Source organism: Urocampus carinirostris, chromosome 11 (genome assembly GCF_059441175.1).
Source record: "Urocampus carinirostris isolate Australia breed hairy pipefish chromosome 11, RoL_Ucar_1.0, whole genome shotgun sequence".
NCBI classification, from domain to species: domain Eukaryota; kingdom Metazoa; phylum Chordata; class Actinopteri; order Syngnathiformes; family Syngnathidae; genus Urocampus; species Urocampus carinirostris.
The window spans coordinates 3,684,618-3,703,577 of record NC_142359.1 but is presented as its reverse complement, the minus strand read 5'-3'; the positions used below and the strand labels follow the sequence as shown (position 1 = coordinate 3,703,577).

General features: G+C 41.0%; 1 protein-coding gene and 1 pseudogene across 1 annotated transcript; one reads left to right on the top strand and one right to left on the bottom strand.

The window, feature by feature from the left end:
* Positions 1 to 277: 277 nt before the first annotated feature.
* ccnb3 (cyclin B3) lies at positions 278 to 18,654 on the top strand. The gene is made up of 12 exons (XM_088347392.1): positions 278 to 409; positions 484 to 575; positions 3,699 to 3,782; positions 7,398 to 7,501; positions 7,565 to 7,691; positions 9,528 to 9,626; positions 9,690 to 9,782; positions 13,786 to 13,923; positions 13,990 to 14,145; positions 17,107 to 17,256; positions 17,324 to 17,454; positions 18,402 to 18,654. Exons 2-12 carry the CDS (start codon positions 498 to 500, stop codon positions 18,469 to 18,471), a joined length of 1,230 nt encoding a protein of 409 aa, XP_088203518.1. The 5' UTR covers positions 278 to 409; positions 484 to 497; the 3' UTR covers positions 18,472 to 18,654.
* Positions 5,346 to 5,491, bottom strand: LOC148356218 (U2 spliceosomal RNA; annotated as a pseudogene).
* Positions 18,655 to 18,960: the final 306 nt, after the last annotated feature.

Here is an 18,960-nt window from a genome sequence, read left to right as displayed (position 1 = left end):
TCAATCGGGTTCCTTGCTTGTTTGAAATAATGACGTGAATGCCCCGCCTTCATTTTGAATTCAACGGCGCACGATAAAATATTACGACACTTTTTAATAACTCTTCACAGCAAACAGGCTGATTTAGCGAATATGGATTATTTTTTGTTTACGTTTATTGTAAAATCGAATGTTTCACACAAATATTGCCAACGTTCACTTCCCGCCCACCCGGGTGAGTCTGATACTTAAAACGAACAACTCTTCAAACGGCGTTCCGATTGGTTCACGAAGTTTCATTACAGCCAATGAGAAAGAGCCAACCGGATTCAAGCGTGTAAACAATTTTGTCAGATTATCAGTTGTATTTGAGAAACACAACATAAAGCTTCTTCCCTGCAGCGCCTCCTTGTTGCGATCGTCCTTTTAGGTAAGCGCGACGCTAAAACTTGATATTTATTCTATTGCAAGCCATTCTAAATTGCGATAATTGTATTCTTAAAGATAGTGCACGCACCATGCCTTTCTTGAGAGGCAAAGGAGCTCCAAGAGCCGTCGGCCGCCAATTTAACGATGGAGTCGATTGCGACAAAGAGGTGAAAAGACATTTTAAATGGATTGTGTATGAATTTGTAGGAGTTGTATCATATGCACCAAATGCATATTGCACAACCCTTACGATACCAAACTCTATTACGATACCAACTGTATGTAACATCCCACATGCCGACCAATTCAGATTCAGATCTACTTTGTCATTTTAGTACACGTGTATACAGAACGAAATGTAACCGCGGTGTACTTGTCCCACCAAAGATCCACATTCACGCTTGACTGGATGATGAGGTTTTTATTATTACAGTTTCTGCAAATGAATGAGTCACAACATTAGCTTTTCTGCTGGCTTTGATCTCCGTAGTAGTTCCGCGGTGTACTTGTCCCACCAAAGATCCACATTCACGCTGGACTGGATGATGAGGTTTTTATTATTACAGTTTCTGCAAATGAATGAGTCACAACATTAGCTTTTCTGCTGGCTTTGATCTCAGTAGCAGTTCCGCGGTGTACTTGTACCACCAAAGATCCACATTCACGCTGGACTGGATGATGAGGTTTTTATTATTCCAGTTTCTGCAAGTGAATGAGTCACAACATTAGCTTTTCTGCTGGCTTTGATCTCCGTAGCAGTTCCACGGTGTACTTGTCCCACCAAAGATCCACATTCACGCTGGACTGGATGATGAGGTTTTTATTCCAGTTTCTGCAAATGAATGAGTCACAACATTAGCTTTTCTGCTGGCTTTGATCTCAGTAGCAGTTCCGCGGTGTACTTGTCCCACCAAAGATCCACATTCACGCTGGACTGGATGATGAGGTTTTTATTACTACAGTTTCTGCAAATGAATGAGTCACAACATTAGCTCTTCTGCTGGCTTTGATCTCAGTAGCAGTTCCGCGGTGTACTTGTCCCACCAAAGATCCACATTCACGCTGGACTGGATGAGGTTTTTATTATTACAGTTTCTGCAAATGAATGAGTCACAACATTAGCTTTTCTGCTGGCTTTGATCTCAGTAGCAGTTCCGCGGTGTACTTGTCCCACCAAAGATCCACATTCACGCTGGACTGGATGAGGTTTTTATTATTCCAGTTTCTGCAAATGAATGAGTCACAACATTAGCTTTTCTGCTGGCTTTGATCTCAGTAGCAGTTCCGCGGTGTACATGTCCCACCAAAGATCCACATTCACGCTGGACTGGATGATGAGGTTTTTATTATTCCAGTTTCTGCAAATGAATGAGTCACAACATTCGCTTTTCTGCTGGCTTTGATCTCAGTAGCAGTTCTGCAGTGTACTTGTCCCACCAAAGATCCACATTCACGCTGGACTGGATGATGAGGTTTTTATTCCAGTTTCTGCTAATGAATGGGTCACAACATTAGCTTTTCTGCTGGCTTTGATCTCAGTAGCAGTTCCGCGGTGTACTTGTCCCACCAAAGATCCACATTCACGCTGGACTGGATGATGAGGTTTTTATTATTCCAGTTTCTGCAAATGAATGAGTCACAACATTCGCTTTTCTGCTGGCTTTGATCTCAGTAGCAGTTCTGCAGTGTACTTGTCCCACCAAAGATCCACATTCACGCTGGACTGGATGATGAGGTTTTTATTCCAGTTTCTGCTAATGAATGGGTCACAACATTAGCTTTTCTGCTGGCTTTGATCTCAGTAGCAGTTCCGCGGTGTACTTGTCCCACCAAAGATCCACATTCACGCTGGACTGGATGATGAGGTTTTTATTCCAGTTTCTGCAAATGAATGGGTCACAACATTAGTTTTTCTGCTGGCTTTGATCGCAGTAGCAGTTCCCTCTGAAAACTGCCCCAACAAAGCAAATCAAAGAGCTTTCTTTTCAATTTACATAAAACATGTTTAGACAATATTCTAAACATTTTAGAATATCACAATACATTTTTTTACATCCATTTCAAGAAAATACTTTTAACAAGAGATCGTAGAGTGGATTTTCAACGTTTACAATGAATTCAACATATGTTTCTTTAGTCTAAATTTTAACCAACATCATCCTTTTTAATGTATATGAGAAAATAGAAATAAAAACGGGTACAATTTACCTGCAAATGAATGAGTCACAACATTCGCTTTTCTGCTGGCTTTGATCTCTACAAGGGGAATTAATATTTTAGAGATGTTGAGAGATTTGTCAGCTGTGGTTATAATGTTTAAAATTAACTTCTTTTGTGGAGCACCAAACGATGTGTCTTACCAGTAGCAGTTCCCTCTGAAAACTGCCAACAAACCCCGCCTCCCGGTCACATGTCAGAAGCCAAAACCAAACCCCACCCCATACCAGCAGATGGCACTGTTGGACTCATCCTTTCAGGACACTTACCAAAAACTATACACATATTTCAGCAGGAATTTCAATAAAACAAAAGTTATTATTACACCCGTTACACTCAGACCGAACTTTAGCTTGATAACTAGCAAAAAAGGCAAAATGTTAGCTAGATGGCATGCAAAAAAAAAATGTAAAAAGCTAGTTCGATAGCGTGCTAACTACTAAGCTAAAAAGGAAGCCAGATTGCTAGCAAAAAAACACTGCACATTTTTTGGCTCCTTTGCCTTATAAAACCCATACATTGTTTTTTAAAATGTAACAAGCTAGCTAGAAAGCATTCTAAATAGCTAGGTAGTCTGATAGCTAGGTACAAAGCTAAAAAGCCAACCAGATAGCTAGCGAAACAATTGCACATTTTTTTACTCATTCAATTTTTAAAACACATAAATTAGAATTTAAAATGTAAAAGGCTGGCTAGCTTGCTGAATAGCTAAAAGGGGGGGAGGGTAGCGAGCTAAAAAGGTAGCCAGATCGCTAGCTAAAAAAAAAACGACACCGTTTTTACTCATTCGCTTTATAAAATCCATTACTTGAAATTTGAAATGTAAAAAGCTAGCTAGAAAGCTTGCTAAATAGCTAAAATGGTAGTCAGATAGCTAGGTACAAAGCTAGCCAGATAGCTAGCTAAAAAAAAAAATGCTAATTATATTGTTTTTATAACCTTTCATCCTCACTGTGAATATGTGATACTGGAGTGCCATGCCCAATTTTGTTGTCACAATATGCGAACCCATTTTGTAACGATGACGATAAAGGTATATTCTATTCTATAATATTCTACTTTTGCGTTTCCAGCAACAGAAACATCAAAAATCAAAGATGTCCACTTCTCCCTCTCCTATGGCCAAGAAGAGGACGGCCCTCGTCGACATGACTAATGTGAGCAGAACCTATTTTTTTTTTTTAAACCTCTGTTAAAGTGTCCTTAGGTTTTTGACTCGGGGTTTGTACGGGTGCTTGAAATCCTTGAAAACGTTTGAATTTCAATGTGGTGTTTTCAAGAATTTGGAGTGAAATGCTTTAATTTGTTGCCTTTTCTGGTAGAGCGCTCGTCTTTGTATCAAGAGATTTCAGTTCTGAGGCTCCTCCGTGTTACATGTGGAAGTGTCCTTGGGTAAGACACTGAACCCCTAATGGCTGCACGGCCGCTATTGGAAAAATGTGAAGCACACTGTAAAGCGTTTTGGGAAGTCTTGACTTGAAAAGCGCTATATAAATGCAGATCATTTACATTTCATTACATATAAAGGATTTTATACGATTGAATACGAGTTACATTTATTGAGTGCATTGGCTTTGGAGGTAGAGCGCGCGTCTTAGGATCAAGAGATCGCAGTTCGTATCCCGGCTCCTCCGTGTTACATGTCGAAGTGTCCTTGGGTAAGACACTGAACCCCTAATACCCCCCAATAAGCAGGTTATCGCCTTACGTTATGTGAAGCACATTGTAAAGCGCTTTGGGAAGTCTTGACTTAAAAAGTGCTACATAAATGCAGATCATTAACATTTCATTTAATTATATTTCTAATGATTTTTCACCTTTTTTTTTATCCTGTAAATTTTGAATTTTGAACCATCTGCGGTAGAATCAGTTAGGATAATCATGAGCAAGCGACGAGCATAATTTGAGAAGTTGATGACACAAGTTTTGGTCCTATACACGTCTTTTAAAAGATTTGAAAGTTAAAGTCATGTGCGGTCCCTTCTTAAGGTTTCTTAATTTTCCTCATGTTGGGGTTTTCAAGTTTTTTTTTTGTTTTTTTTTTTCTTGCCCTCATGTAGGTTTTAGATCAGGGGATAGTGTCATATTAGTCTGTAGAATAATCTGTGGTCTGTGCAGCCCTTTGAGACTGTGTGATTAAGGGCATCACAAATAAACATGACTTGATTTAAATGACGCTAAAAGTGGTCTACAGTGGCTTCGCCATTGCATTACTTTCCTCGTGGTTAACTGGAGTTGGCATGAGTTTGTAGGGTATTGTCCTAGGGAGCGGTGACCCCTCATAGGTGCTGTGTTCAAGGGATAGGCGCATGCTACACCTAAATGTGTATTTATGCTAAGATGACATACCTTTTAACATCATAGGCGCAGCCTTTCCAGCAGCTCCTTGTTATTTTTCTCTTTTTGTGATTTTATTGTTTGAAGTGTCTGCTTCTAGCTTTGCTGTTTTTCGTCCCGTTTGACAACTACACTGGTTTACTTTCTATCCTATGGTTATGGGTTTTAATGCACAAAAATGCGTTTATTCGAGGAATCAACTCCTTGCCCTGAAGAATGGGGTTTTGGGGTTTTTAAGGGTTATTGTTCTATCTTCGTTATTCATTATCCATTATCCGTTATCGGTCAGTTCATAATACGCTACAAAGCCTAGGAGCCGGGACTCTTACTCTCAGCCAAAAGGCTAAGCTAAGGTCCTAGCCCTAAAGCCTTGTTGCGATCATTGCGAATGCACCGTTCCCGGAGGTACTGCAATACCGGGCCGATGCGTGGAGTGGACAGAGCAAGCTCATATTCCATCTCCGGAATGCAAAAATCAAAAGGCCAAGATGGCCAAGCGAAGGACTTAGCATCAGGCCAAGCTAAGGACCTAGCATCAAAGCCTTGCTGCCAAGCTAAGGACCTAGCATCAAGGCCAAGCTAAGGACCTAGCATCAAAGCCTGAACCAGTAGTTCATGATCATGGTATCTCCCCTGCCAGGTAAGTATACTCGTGTCGGCGTGGTGAGGGGGCCCCATCGTGGATGCAGAGCCGGAACTAGCTAAGCGGTGTTATAAGCCTTCGGTACTGTCCATAATAATGGTAAATGTGAACTCTCTACAAAATAAGACCAACGAACTGGCTGTGCTGGTGAAAAACATCAAAGCGTACAGGGAGTGCAGTTTGCCGTGTTTTATGGAAACGTGGCTCACGTCTAGCATCCCGGACGCTAACGTGGAGCTACCTGGCCTCAGCGCTCTTAGACAGAGACACAAAAGCCTGCGGGAAGCGAAGAGGAGGCGGACTCTCTATCTACGTGAACACGAGGCGGTGTAACCCTGGGCAAAAAGTATCCACCTGCTGCAGAGACGTTGAACTTTTGGCCTAGCGTGTGATGTCATCCACTCCGCTGTGGCTAAACCACAGCACAGCACCCCAAGGCCATCCTGTTCATAAACAACAAAAGGATATTGCTGGAAGTGTGAATTTCCCTATGGGGATGAAATGAGTATCCATCCATATCAATTATGGACATTTTTATATATGGAAATGCAAAAATAAAATAAGGTGGTGTTTCCCAGTGGTTTATTATTTTACCCAACAACTATATGGGGAGTGATTTGTCTCATGAATATTTTTACATATTCTTCAGCTCCACAAATATATATATCCGATTTACTGAAAATGGAACAGCAAAATGCAATAATCTAACAGGATATCTTATTTGAATGGTTCCCGGAGGAGTTTGAAAATGTAGTTTTGGAAGTCCTTGTGGTCACTTCGCTTTGCTAATTGATTTTTTTTTTTTTTCCTCCTATGATTAACGACGTTTTGCGCTTTTCGGTGTGTTGCTGTTTTCACGTTTGCCTTACAGTTCATAGGTCCCGGTTTCAATTCCAGCTAACTGCCACCTTGTACGGAGTTTGCATGATCTCCTGGTTTCCTCCCACATTCCTAAACCATGGTTGGAATGAGTTCAGCAAATGAGTTTTTCTGGTGCGATGTTACTAGGACTTATGAATATGCCATATAACTAGACGTTGGATTTTCGCTCATTGTCGTCATTTAGCGCTACTATGTTATTATTTTAGAAAAAGTACAACAATCTTTAAGGTATCACCCTCAACCACAGTGAGCTAGAACCTGTCGCCCAATTTAAATATCCTGAAGCTGTCATGCAAGAAGATGGGTCAGAACCGGAAATCAGGACCAGGATAGCTCAAACCACAGCCACACCGTCCAGACTTAAACCCACCTGGAGGGACAAGAACGTAGCAGTCATCCAAGATCAGACTCATGCAAGCGTTGGTTACTTCCATGATCCTCTATGCTTGCGAGACATGGACTCTCACAGTAAAACTGGGAAAGAAAATCCAGGCCATGGAGATGGATGCAACAGGAAACTTCTAGGCATCAGATACTTAACCCATGTGATGAAAGGGTGTGCAACACCATCAGGGGCACATTGGACCCTATGAAGGACCAACTGTGCGCAGACGGAAACTTAAGTGGTATGGTCAGGTCGCAAGATCATCAGGACTGACCAAGATCATTCTCCAGGGCACAGTCCAAGTGGGCAGAAGGAGACTGACCAAGAATTGGGCCAGAGACCTTAAACAGTGGAGAAAGCTGTCCAGAATTGTCCTCATTGGTGCCCTGATGGCCCATGTGGTTATGGGATCTGGGAACCGTGTGAACAAATGTGTTTAATGCCGTGAAAATATTGTCGGACAATAAACTGGTCGGTGGACCACTGTGGTAGTGTACCGCTTAAGATCTGGTTTGGACTTTGCAGGCTCACAATGTCCACATTAGCTTGCCGGGCAAGAAGAAGAAGAAAAAAGTTGCGAAAAAGACCCTCCCTGCGCTCTCAGGAGAGAGTCAAACTGAGCAGCCCAGGTAGCTTCATCGTTTGTATTTTTTTATCTCTCATGTTGCTTCAGTTGCTTGTTTTTGTCTAAGGTTGCTCTCCCCGAGCGTTGAGGGACAAGATTCCGAGAAACCCCATGAGGAGAAGGTGGAAGAAGCGGTGGCTCCGGTGGAAAAGCCTGAGGTCCATCGTCTACAGCCACATCTCCAAAGTCCTCAGGTGAGCGTCACTCGTCTCCTGAGCATGTCATTGGTCAGGTCACATCTACGTGTATAAGCCTTAATCTAGAAATCATGTCCAAAATCTGGTTCGGGGGCCATTTACGGCCCGTGATCAAATTTTTACTGGCCCGCAGCCTCTGTCATAAGTTTAATGATATCTTGACCGCAGTATAAAGTAAATTTGTACCCCCTCCCCCAAAGAAAATCACAATTTCCCCTTATGATGGCAGTAGCCCTTTCCACTTTGCCCTTGGGTTTCTGTGAGAATTTTAGCCCTTCCCATTTCCAACATGGCAACGAAAAATAAAAAAGGAAAGTTGACTGTGAGGGCTGCTGCTTCCAGCACAAGTGTAAATTGGAGGTTGTTTTTTTTTTTTTTATCGAAATCCAAAACAACCGCCTCTGCCTAGTCTGCGATTGAAACTAAATGTCCTTCATTAAAGTCCACAGTCCAAAAATCACAGCCGGCAAAATGAACAGAAAATGATACCAGTACTTAAGGTTTGATGCAGAGTCCAGGTCCCGTTGAAAGTAATCCAAGGTCCCCATTTAAACTCGGGACCCCGCGTTTGTTCCGCCCCTCATTTTTCGTTCACCCGTGCAAAACATATCAGAATAAGTGTCTAAAATAAACACATTACAAAAATATACAGTTACAAATACATATTATACATGGGTTACACATATTTATAAAGAAAGACGGTACACCCAGAGAGTTTTCAAAGCTTTAATAACAATAATATAGCTTTGACAGCTTATAGTCCGGAATTTACGATAGTCCATTTTGGCAGAAAAGTCCTTTTCTTGCTAGTATTCTGTTTATTTTCTTTTGTCGACCCAGTCTTAAGTCTGATTCTAAAAGGTACCGTATTTTCCGCACTATAAGGCGCACCTAAAAGCCTTTATTTTTTTCAAAAGCTGACCATGCGCCTTATAATACAGTGCGCCTTATATATGGATCAATATTAAGTCGCAAAGTCTTCCAACTAACTTGCAGCCGCCGACTCGATTGTCCCCCGAAGGCCAAGTCGTCCGCGGTGTATGCTGGGATTTATTTACCGGCGTTTCATTGGCTAACCAATGTGTCAATCATCATTTGAATCGATCACTATTGGCTAAAGTTATTCGGAGGTCAAGGGGCAGATCCTTTTTATCATTTATAGGCTAAAGCGGCAAAACAAAGCCTGCAATTGGCCGAAAAAAGATGAATGTGTATAGCACGTGGTTGACGGCATACAGAAAGCGTTTTTTACTATTCTGTATTTGTAAATATTTTATTCTCCTGGATTTACTAAACTCACAGATATAAGAGGACCATGGCTGCACATTATTATTAAACACAACGACTTCGGTGAGCTACTTCGGCTGTATATTTTCCCTGTATCTTGTTTCAGACTGAACTCGATGTTTCTGTGATAAGCGGTGCAGAAAATGGATGGAATGGAGTGTCTATTTTTGAATTAAACTCAATTCCAAGTGTTTGTCATATGCACAGTAAAGTTGCGAGCGAAAATAGAAACTAAGGAATGGTTGGCATTTCTTGAATCCCAAGACTTTAACCTTCCGAATGATGGAACGATGCATTTGAGTGACATCGTAAGGACACCGCATCCGCACGTGTTCTCGACACATATTTGCGTCTTTGCAAGCTTTGAGAATGTTAAGGGGGTAATCAGTTGGACTGAATCATCTGACTGTTTTGTCGACATTCCCATTGTAACGCCTTATAATCCGGTGCGTCTTATAGTGTGGAAAATACGGTAGTTCTAAAAGTCTCGAAGTTAACTTGCCTTAAGCTGTAGGAACCCTGTCACGGTTGGCGTTTCCTCAACAGATTCCGCCCGAGTTCGACGTGGACTCCGAGCACCGCGACGATTGCTTCATGTGTCCCGACTACGCCAAGAACGTCTTCGACTACCTCAAAAGTCGAGAGGTGAGCTCGCCACCGGCGGGATTTACGTTCCCGAGATCCCAACACTGCCTCGCTTGCTTTCAGGAGAAGTTCCCGCTGAGTGACTACATGTGCCGACAGCCCAACATTGACGCCAATATGCGTGCCATCCTCATGGACTGGTTGGTGGAGGTCCAGGTAAGCCCTGAGGTCCACATGGAGTCCAAGCCTCGTTTTGAAACACTTCCAAGTAAGGTTACAGATCATTAGCTGGGGCCCAGATGGAGGACTCTCCACTCCGCCGATTTTGTTTTTCAAATTTAAAAAGACTGACTTTAGTGGAACTGTTTGAATCTGGTCCTCTTTAGCAACATCTGTTGCAGCCTGGTCATCCTGGAAAGGTCTCAAGGTTTCTTCATTTTCCTTGAGTTTTTCCTTGCCCTCATGTAGGTTTTAGATCAGGGGATGGTGTGATAATAGTCTGTAGTTTGCAATAATCTGTGGTCCATACAGCCCTTTGGGACTCCTTGTGATTAAGAGCTATACAAATCAACATATGTAGACTTGACTTGGACTCGTGCTGAGGTTTTGGGGTTTTTCCTTTCCCTCATGTCGGTTTTAGATCAGGGGATGGTGTCATAATAGTCTGTGGTTTGCAATAATCTGTGGTCCATACAGCCCTTTGAGACTCCTTGTGATTAAGAGCTATACAAATCAACATATGTAGACTTGACTTGGACTCGTGCTGAGGTTTTTGGGTTTTTCCTTGGCCTCATCTAGGTTTTAGATCAGGGGATGGTGTCGCAATAATCTGTGGTCTGTGCAGCCCTCAGACTCCTTGTGATAAAGGGTGTCCCAAATAAACATGACTTGATTTGCCCTTCGGACTGACACTTTTGTTAGGCGTGAGGGAATATACTCCTTAAAAAAAAAGTACTGTGCATGCCAGGAAAAGCGTAGTGGCTTGAATGTTGCTGAGGCGAGTCAGACTCGGTCTAATATAACTTTCTGATGTGTTTTTTTTTTTTTTTTTTTTTTTAATGTTCACTGAACTATGCAAGGTCTGCTTTGCAAACATTGCAATTAGTCATTTTATTTTTGCTCCCAAACTTTGGACCAGGGGTACTACGTAACCACTTAAGTAGCCTGTGGGCTGGTTCTGAAAATTGCTCTAAGTGCTGGGTCATAGTGATTTTCTAGTACTGTATTTGCACGACCATAGGGCTGCATCAAAGTTAGTAGAAAAGACTCTCTAATATTATATACAGAGTTGTATTCATGGCATCAAGGTGTCCAAAGATGCTAAGAACCTTGTAATGTTGGCGATCTATGATGTCGTCGTCGGGTCCATACCAACTTCACATAGAAATTGCAGTTCATTAACCTTTGACAGAACGAACCTATTCTGGAATTTTGTAAGACATGTCCAGGTTCTTCAATTTAATAGTGATAAAACACTGTAGGTTCAAGTTCCCATCTTCACTATCATCTTCACGTTGAGCTGAACATGAGGGCCACAGCATGCTGTTATCCATTTCGAACACTTCTCCAAATGAGTTGTTTGGCTGAGGAAAAGGGACAAACCTCGCCCCTACCAATTGTTCCGGATACCTCGGCCAACCATTTTTGATGCAAAACACTACCTACAATGTTCCCTGTCATTTTCCTTACGGGTCTGAGCGTCCACACAGTCGGTGAGCACCGCTTGAAACAACAGTGAGCAACCATAATCCCAAGTGTGGCAAGATCATTAATGATCAAACATGTCCAAAACTTGACATCCGGCAATGCAAACAAATTTTCACTTTTGAATGAATTGACTCATGTACGATTGCAAAGGTTGTACGGCCTACAAACGTCGTTTGTTTTTACAATTCTTTCACAAGATATCCATTTCTTTTTATTTCCTGATCTATTTTGTCGCATAATAACATTTTTGGGGTCTTAGTCGGTTGCACGATGCACAACTGTATTTAATCACATTTTTAAGTGGAAGTACAATGTTGGCAACAAGATTCACTTGATATCATTGGAAATTATTTGAATGCAACACAAACTTTTTCTTTTTTCCCTGTTTTTTTCTATTTTTAAGTCCTTTAAAAAAAATCTCATTGTGTTTATTTTTCCTAGCTGTTACTTTCTTTTTGTTCTCTTTACTTTTCCTTTGTTTCTTTTGATTCTGGCTTTTTTTTCTGAAATTTTCCTTTTTTTCTCCATTTTGTTTCTTTTTTTTCTCAGCTTTTCACTACTTTTTCATTTATTTTTTTTTTTCTATCAACCCCCCCCCCCCCCTCCTTTAAGTCATTTTGTGCACAATTTTACATAATATTTGGTCGTGTAGGGATTAAAGTAGCAAAAACTACCTAAAGAGCCGGTTCCTTTTAGTGAGCCGAAGAAGCCGGTTCTCGAAAAACTCTACTGACTTTACTCAACTTCGTCCTACTTTGACTTCAAAATACCGCATTTAGAACACAACGTCAGGGGAACCCGTGTATTTTTACCTTCATGCACTGTAACTTTGACTTAATTCGCTTCTTAATTAGCAATTTGGAACCCTGATTTTTGTGCGCTGGCTCGATTTTCTTGTGCGCGGAAAAGCTCTGGGTAGTGCGCAATTGCCACACGCGCAATTTAGAGGGAACATTGCTTACAAATGTTTACAAAGCTATTCCTAGAATGAAATTTGTAAGTAGAGGCTCACCTGTGTTACAAAGATGGCCGACCTGGCTGTCGACTTCCTCCTGTTCTGATTGGCTAGGGCCGTCGGATCTATCGCTTACCAGCGACTCTCAGAGATTGTATTCATGAAGAGATGCCTCACTCTGTCGGGAAAGCGTATCTGAAGATGGTCGATGATGGGATTCATTGTCTATTCATTTTCTCGTTTCTTCTTTTTTTTTCTGGCTTTTTTCTGAATTTTTCCTCATTTTTTCTCTTCCTTTTTTTTCTCCCTTTTGTTTCTTTTTTCCCCTCAGCTTTTCACTACTTTTTCCTTTTTTGTTCTATTCCCCCTTCCTTGAAGTCATTTTGTGCATAATTTTACATATTTGGTCATAGGGATGAAAGAAGCAAAAACAACCGAAAGAGCCGTTTAGGATCTAAAGGAGCCGGTTCCTTATAGATAGATACTTTCTTCATCCCCGTAGGGAAATTCACACTTCCAGCAGTCTACCCCGTTGTTTATTAACAGATGAACATGATGCCCTAGGGGTGCTTGTAGCGGATTGGATGACGTCACGCCAGTCCAAAAGTTCGACATCCCTGCGGCAGATGGAAATCTTTTCTTTGTGTAAATCCAGGGATACACCACCTCGTGTTAGCAAGTCCGCCTCCTCTCCGATTCCCCCCGGCTTTCGTGTCTTTGTATAGAGGCGCAGAAGCCGGATAGCTCCGGGTGGCTACACGTTAGCGTCCGGAATGCTAAACGTGAGCCACGTTTCCGCAAAACACAGCAACTGCGCTCCCCGTGCGCTTCGATGTTTTCCACCAGCACTCGATGATCTTATTTGGTCGTGAGTTCGCATTTACCATGATTACGGATGCTACCGAAGACTTCGCTAGCTCCGGCTCTTCTTCCACGATAGGCCCCTTCATCACGCCGGCACGAGAATTCTTCAGGGCAAGGAGTTGATTCCTCGAATCAACGCATTTTTGTGCGCTAAAACCCATGTCCATAGGATAGAAGTAATCCATAGTGTAGTGAGCCGAGCCGAAAAATCCGGTTCTCGAAAAACTACTAACTTTACTTAACTTCGTTCTACTTCGACTCGACTTCAAAATACCGCATTTAGAAGGCAACGTCAGGGGAACCCGTGTATTTCGACCTTCATGCACTGTAACTTTGACTCAATTTGCTTCATAATTAGCAATTTCGAGACCTGATTTTTGTGAGCTGGCTAGATTTTCTTGTGCACACACGCAGCTTAGAGGGAACTTTGCTTACAAAGGTTTCGGGTTACAAAGCTATTCCTAGAATGAAAGAAATTTGTAAGTAGAGGCTCACCTGCGTTACAAAGATGGCCGACCTGGCTGTCGTCGTCATCCTCCTGTTCTGATTGGCTAGGGCCGTCGGATCTATCGCTTACGAGCGACTCTCAGAGATTGTATTCATGTAGCGATGCCTCACTCTGTCGGGAAAACGATGGAATTCATGTTCTCGTTGATATTTCTCCAAGCCCTACTGACGACATCCCCTCCCCAGGAGAACTTCGAGCTGTACCACGAGACCCTCTACCTGGCCGTGAAGCTGACGGACCACTTCCTGGCCCGGTCCCCCATCGAGCGCAACGCCCTGCAGCTGGTGGGCTCCGCCGCTTTGTTCCTGGCCTCCAAGTTTGAGGTATGCGAAATGTGGTCCAGGAGAGGGGAAGCGGAATCCTGCTGCTGACGGGTGCCTCTTGTTCAGGAGCGCGAGCTGCGCTACGTGGAGGACTTCCTCTACATCTGCGACGACGCCTACACCAGGGAGGAGTTCCTGGGAATGGAGGCCCTCATCCTGAAGACGCTCTCCTTCGATATCGGTATCCCCGTGGCCTATCACTTCCTCCGCCGCTACGCCAAGGTACAAGCGTACCCAGAATCCTTTGCGTTCAGGTTCTTATGGGTGCTTGAAATCCTTAAATGCTTGAATTTTTATATTGTTTCCAAGGATAGGAACGCGCTTGAATTTTAGGTAAGGTGCTTGTAAATGCGCGCTGTAGTTGCCATCAGGGTTAATGCGGGTGCTTGAAATCCTTGAAGATGCTTGAATTTTAATGTTGTGTTTTCAAGGATACGAACGTGCTTGATATAGTTGCCATCAAAGTGTTAGAAATCCTTAAAAATGCTTAAATTTTAATGTGTTTTCAAGAATACAAACGTGCTTGAGTTTTGGGTGAAGTGCTTGTAAATGCTTGATATAGTTGCCATCAAAGTATGTTTGGGTGTTAGAAATCCTTTAAAATGCTTGAATTTCAATGTTGTGTTTTCAAGGATACGAACGTGCTTGAATTTTGGGTAAGGTGCTTGTAAATGCTCGCTGTAGTTGCCATCAGGGTTCATGCGGGTGCTTGAAATCCTTGAAGATGCTTGAATTTTAATGTTGTGTTTTCAAGGATACGAACGTGCTTGAATTTTGGGTAAGGTGCTTGATATAGTTGCCATCAAAGTGTTAGAAATCCTTAAAAATGCTTAAATTTTAATGTTGTGTTTTCAAGAATACAAACGTGCTTGAGTTTTGGGTGAAGTGCTTGTAAATGCTTGATATAGTTGCCATCAAAGTATGTTTGGGTGTTAGAAATCCTTTAAAATGCTTGAATTTCAATGTTGTGTTTTCAAGGATACGAACGTGCTTGAATTTTGGGTAAGGTGCTTGTAAATGCTCGATGTAGTTGCCATCAGGGTTCATGCGGGTGCTTGAAATCCTTGAAGATGCTTGAATTTTAATGTTGTGTTTTCAAGGATACGAACGTGCTTGAATTTTGGGTAAGGTGCTTGATATAGTTGCCATCAAAGTGTTAGAAATCCTTAAAAATGCTTAAATTTTAATGTTGTGTTTTCAAGAATACAAACGTGCTTGAGTTTTGGGTGAAGTGCTTGTAAATGCTTGATATAGTTGCCATCAAAGTATGTTTGGGTGTTAGAAATCCTTTAAAATGCTTGAAATTCAATGTTAGGTTTTCATGGATAAATATGTGCTTGAATTTTGGGTAAGGTGCTTGTAAATGCTCGATGTAGTTGCCATCAGGGTTCATGCGGGTGCTTGAAATCCTTGAAGATGCTTGAATTTCAATGTTGTGTTTTCAAGGATACGAACGTGCTTGAATTTTGGGTAAGGTGCTTGTAAATGCTTGATATAGTTGCCATCAGGGTTCATGCGGGTGCTTGAAATCCTTGAAGGTGCTTGAATTTTAATGTTTTCAAGGATACAAACGTGCTTGAGTTTTGAGTGAAGTGCATATAAATGCTTGAAATAGTTGCCATCAAAGTACGTTTGGGTGTTAGAAATCATTAAAAATGCTTAAATTTTAATGTTGTTTTCAAGAATATAAACATGCTTGTAAATGCTTGATATAGTTGCCATCAAAGTATTTTTGGGTGTCCTTTTTAAAATGTTTGAAATTTAATGTGTTTTCAAGGGTTGAAAAGTATTTGTGTAAAGTTTTGGAAATCCTCAATGGTTGCGGTTTGTTCGGGTGCTTGAAATCTTTGAAGATGCTTGAATTTTAATGTTGTTTGCATGGATAGAAACATGTTTGAATTTTGGGTAAGGTGCTTGTAAATGCTCGATGTAGTTGCCATCAGGGTTCATGCGGGTGCTTGAAATCTTTGAAATTGCTTAAATTTTAATGTTGTGTTTTCAAGGATACAAACGTGCTTGAGTTTTGGGTGAAGTGCTTGTAAATGCTTGATATAGTTGCCATCAAAGTATGTTTGGGTGTTAGAAATCCTTGATATAGTTGCGGTTTGTTCGGGTGCTTGAAATCTTTGAAAATGCTTGAAATTTGTTTTTTTTTTTCAAGGATAGGAACGCGCTTGAATTTTGGGTAAGGTGCTTGTAAATGCTCGATGTAGTTGCCATCAGGGTTCATGCGGGTGCTTGAAATCTTTGAAAATGCTTACATTTTAATCTTGTGTTTTCAAAGGTTGAAAAGTATATGCGTAAAGTGTTGGGAATGCTTGAAATTGTTGCCATCAGGGTTCGTTCGGGTGCTTAAAATCTTTGAAAATGCTTGAATTTTAATGTTGTGTTTTCAAGGGTTGAAAAGTGCTTGTAAATGGTGACACAGGGTTCGCAGAGGTGCTTGAAACCCTTTAAAATGCTTGAATCCTCATGTCGTTTTTCAAGAATATAAACGTGCTTGAATTTCGGGTAAGGTGCTTATAAATGCTTGACATGGTGGCCATCAGGGTTCGTATGGGTGCTTGAAATCTTAGAAAATGCTTCAATTTGAATGTTGTTTGGGTAAAGTGTTTCTAAATGCTTGAAAATGTTCCCCTGATTCTCAATGTCTGCTTAAAAATAATGCTGACAGTGCTCTCGGATGGCTCCGCTTTGCCATTGCGTTTCTTGTGATGAACGGCAGCTGGCATTAGTTCGTATGGCGTTGTCATTGACCCCTATCGGACAGGTACATGCTACACCCAGACAGGGCACTATGAAATGTGTATTAAAAGGGTTATGTATGAATTGTGGACAGAAACAAAATGAAAATAAATCCAAACAGTTTGCCAACATCATTTTTGCCGGTCCATGTGTTCCGTTACTCCCCAAGCCTGCACAAAATGGAGTCATTTTAGTCCTATTTAGTTTATTTTGTCTTTTATTAGCATATTTGGTACTGGAGTAATCCAGTTAAAGTAACCCTACCCAACCCTGAAAACCGCATATGTAAATCGCAGATATATTTATACTGGATGTCGAGCCCTGATTTTTGATGATTTTTTTTTTTTTTTTTTTTTTTTGAAATGGTACTGGAAAATCTGGCCTTAAAAGGTGCTTGAATTCGGCCATTAAAAGGTGTACAATCCCCGTTGTGTGCAGTGCGCCGGCGTGGGCATGGACACGCTCACGCTAGCCCGCTACTTTTGCGAGCAGAGCCTGATGGACTTGGAGTTGGCTTTGGAGCGAGGCTCGCTGCTCGCGGCCGCTTGCCTGCTGTTGGCCCTGCGCACCAAAAATCTCTCGGGATGGGTACGTATGCACGCCGAGGGGCCACACTCTCCTTCTGCTGTTCTCACGCTTCAGTTGACCCCTGCAGATGCCCATCCTGGAGTTCCACAGCGGCTACGCCGTCTCGGATTTGGCGCCCACGGTCCGGAAACTGTACTCCCTTCTCTCGCGGTCCCCCGACAGCCAGATTAAGGCTGTCCGCAGCAAATATTCCCACAAGTAAGAATTTGAATTCATGTGGAGTACAGTGGAACCTCGGTTCTCGACCGTAACCCGTTCCAGAACCCTGTTTGAAAACCGATTTGTTCGATCACCGAAATCATTTTTCCCATTGAAAGTAATGTAAATCGTTTTAATCCGTTCCAACACCCTGAATGTTTACCTTGAATCTTTAACGCAAACATAAAGCTAACCCAAGCTAATCGTACGTTCGCGTTATCGTAATCTTCCGTACAAAAGATTACGCTAACATGAAAGTACGCACTCACGCATTACCAGCGTTCGTTTTATGTTTTTTTTTTGACCCAACAGCGAAGCCTGAATTTCAATTTTTTGGTCGGACTCCGATTTGTTCGAACTAAGAGGCGTTCGAAAACCCAGTTTCCACTGTATTACTGTCTGCCCATGGGGACGGTTTCCCCCTAGTAACAACCAAATGTTCTTTATGTACAGTGTTTGTGTATCTCTCTTTTTCTTTTTTTTTTTCTTTTTTTTCATTTTTTTTTTTTCGTTTTCTATTTATTTTTTTTATTTTTTTCTCTTTTTATTTTTCTTTTTATTCTTTTTATTATTTTTCTTCATTTTTTTTCTTTTTTTTTCTTTTTATTTTTCTTTTTATTCTTTTTATTATTTTTTTTCTTCTTTTTTTCTTATTTTTTTTCTTTTTCTTTTTATTCTTTTTATTATTTTTATTCTTTTTTTCTTTTTTTCTTATTCTTTTTTTTCTTATTCTTTTTTTCTTTCTTATTCTTCTTATTCTTATTTTTTTTCTTATTTTTTTCTTTTTTTCTTATTCTTTTTCTTTTTTTCTTTTTTTTCTTTTTTTTTTTTTTCTTATTTTTTTTCTTTTTCTTTTTATTGTCTTTCTTTTTCTTTCTTTCTCTCAAATTTCTTAAATGTTTGGTGAATGCTTTTCTTTAAAATTGTGTTTCATTTTATCCCCCCAGGGTGTTTTTCGAAGTTGCCTTGCTGCCATTGGTGGACATGGATGATTTGCAGAAGACGTTGTCTCCTTAAACATTTTTAGTTCCCCGGCAGTTGTAAATAGTTCTATTTATACGTGTTCTCGTCCATTTTATTTATGTTAAAACATTTTACTTTTTTACGTTGAAATTGAAGAAAAGATTCGGCAAATATATTAAATGTTAATACTTTTATGGTATCATTTTAAAAATAAAGACGTGTTTGTTTTATTGTTCATATTTTCTTCATGTGTGTGTTTAAAAAAAATAGAAACCACTAGAGGGCAGTCGAAAACCATCCTGTGGTTCAAGGCTCCTCAGTCCTTGATTTGGAACGGTATAGTGATAGAACTTCCGTCTTTGTGTAGAGGATCGGCTTTTTCGGCTCGGCTCACTAAAGAGTCGGCTCTTTAGATGGTTTTCGTTGCCTTTTATCCTTATATTACCAATTATGATGTCAAATTTTACACGAAAAGACTTTAAAAAGGGGGAACAAAAGAAAATTAAGGAAAAGTAAAATGTTAGGGGAAAAAGAAGAGAAAAA

Coding starts and splice junctions, on each gene's coding strand:
- ccnb3 (XM_088347392.1), top strand. CDS start 498: ATGCCTTTCTTGAGAGGCAAAGGAGCTCCAAGAGCCGTCGGCCGCCAA. Junction 13,924..13,989: donor TCCTGGCCTCCAAGTTTGAG/GTATGCGAAATG, acceptor CCTCTTGTTCAG/GAGCGCGAGCTGCGCTACGT. Junction 14,146..17,106: donor TCCTCCGCCGCTACGCCAAG/GTACAAGCGTAC, acceptor CGTTGTGTGCAG/TGCGCCGGCGTGGGCATGGA.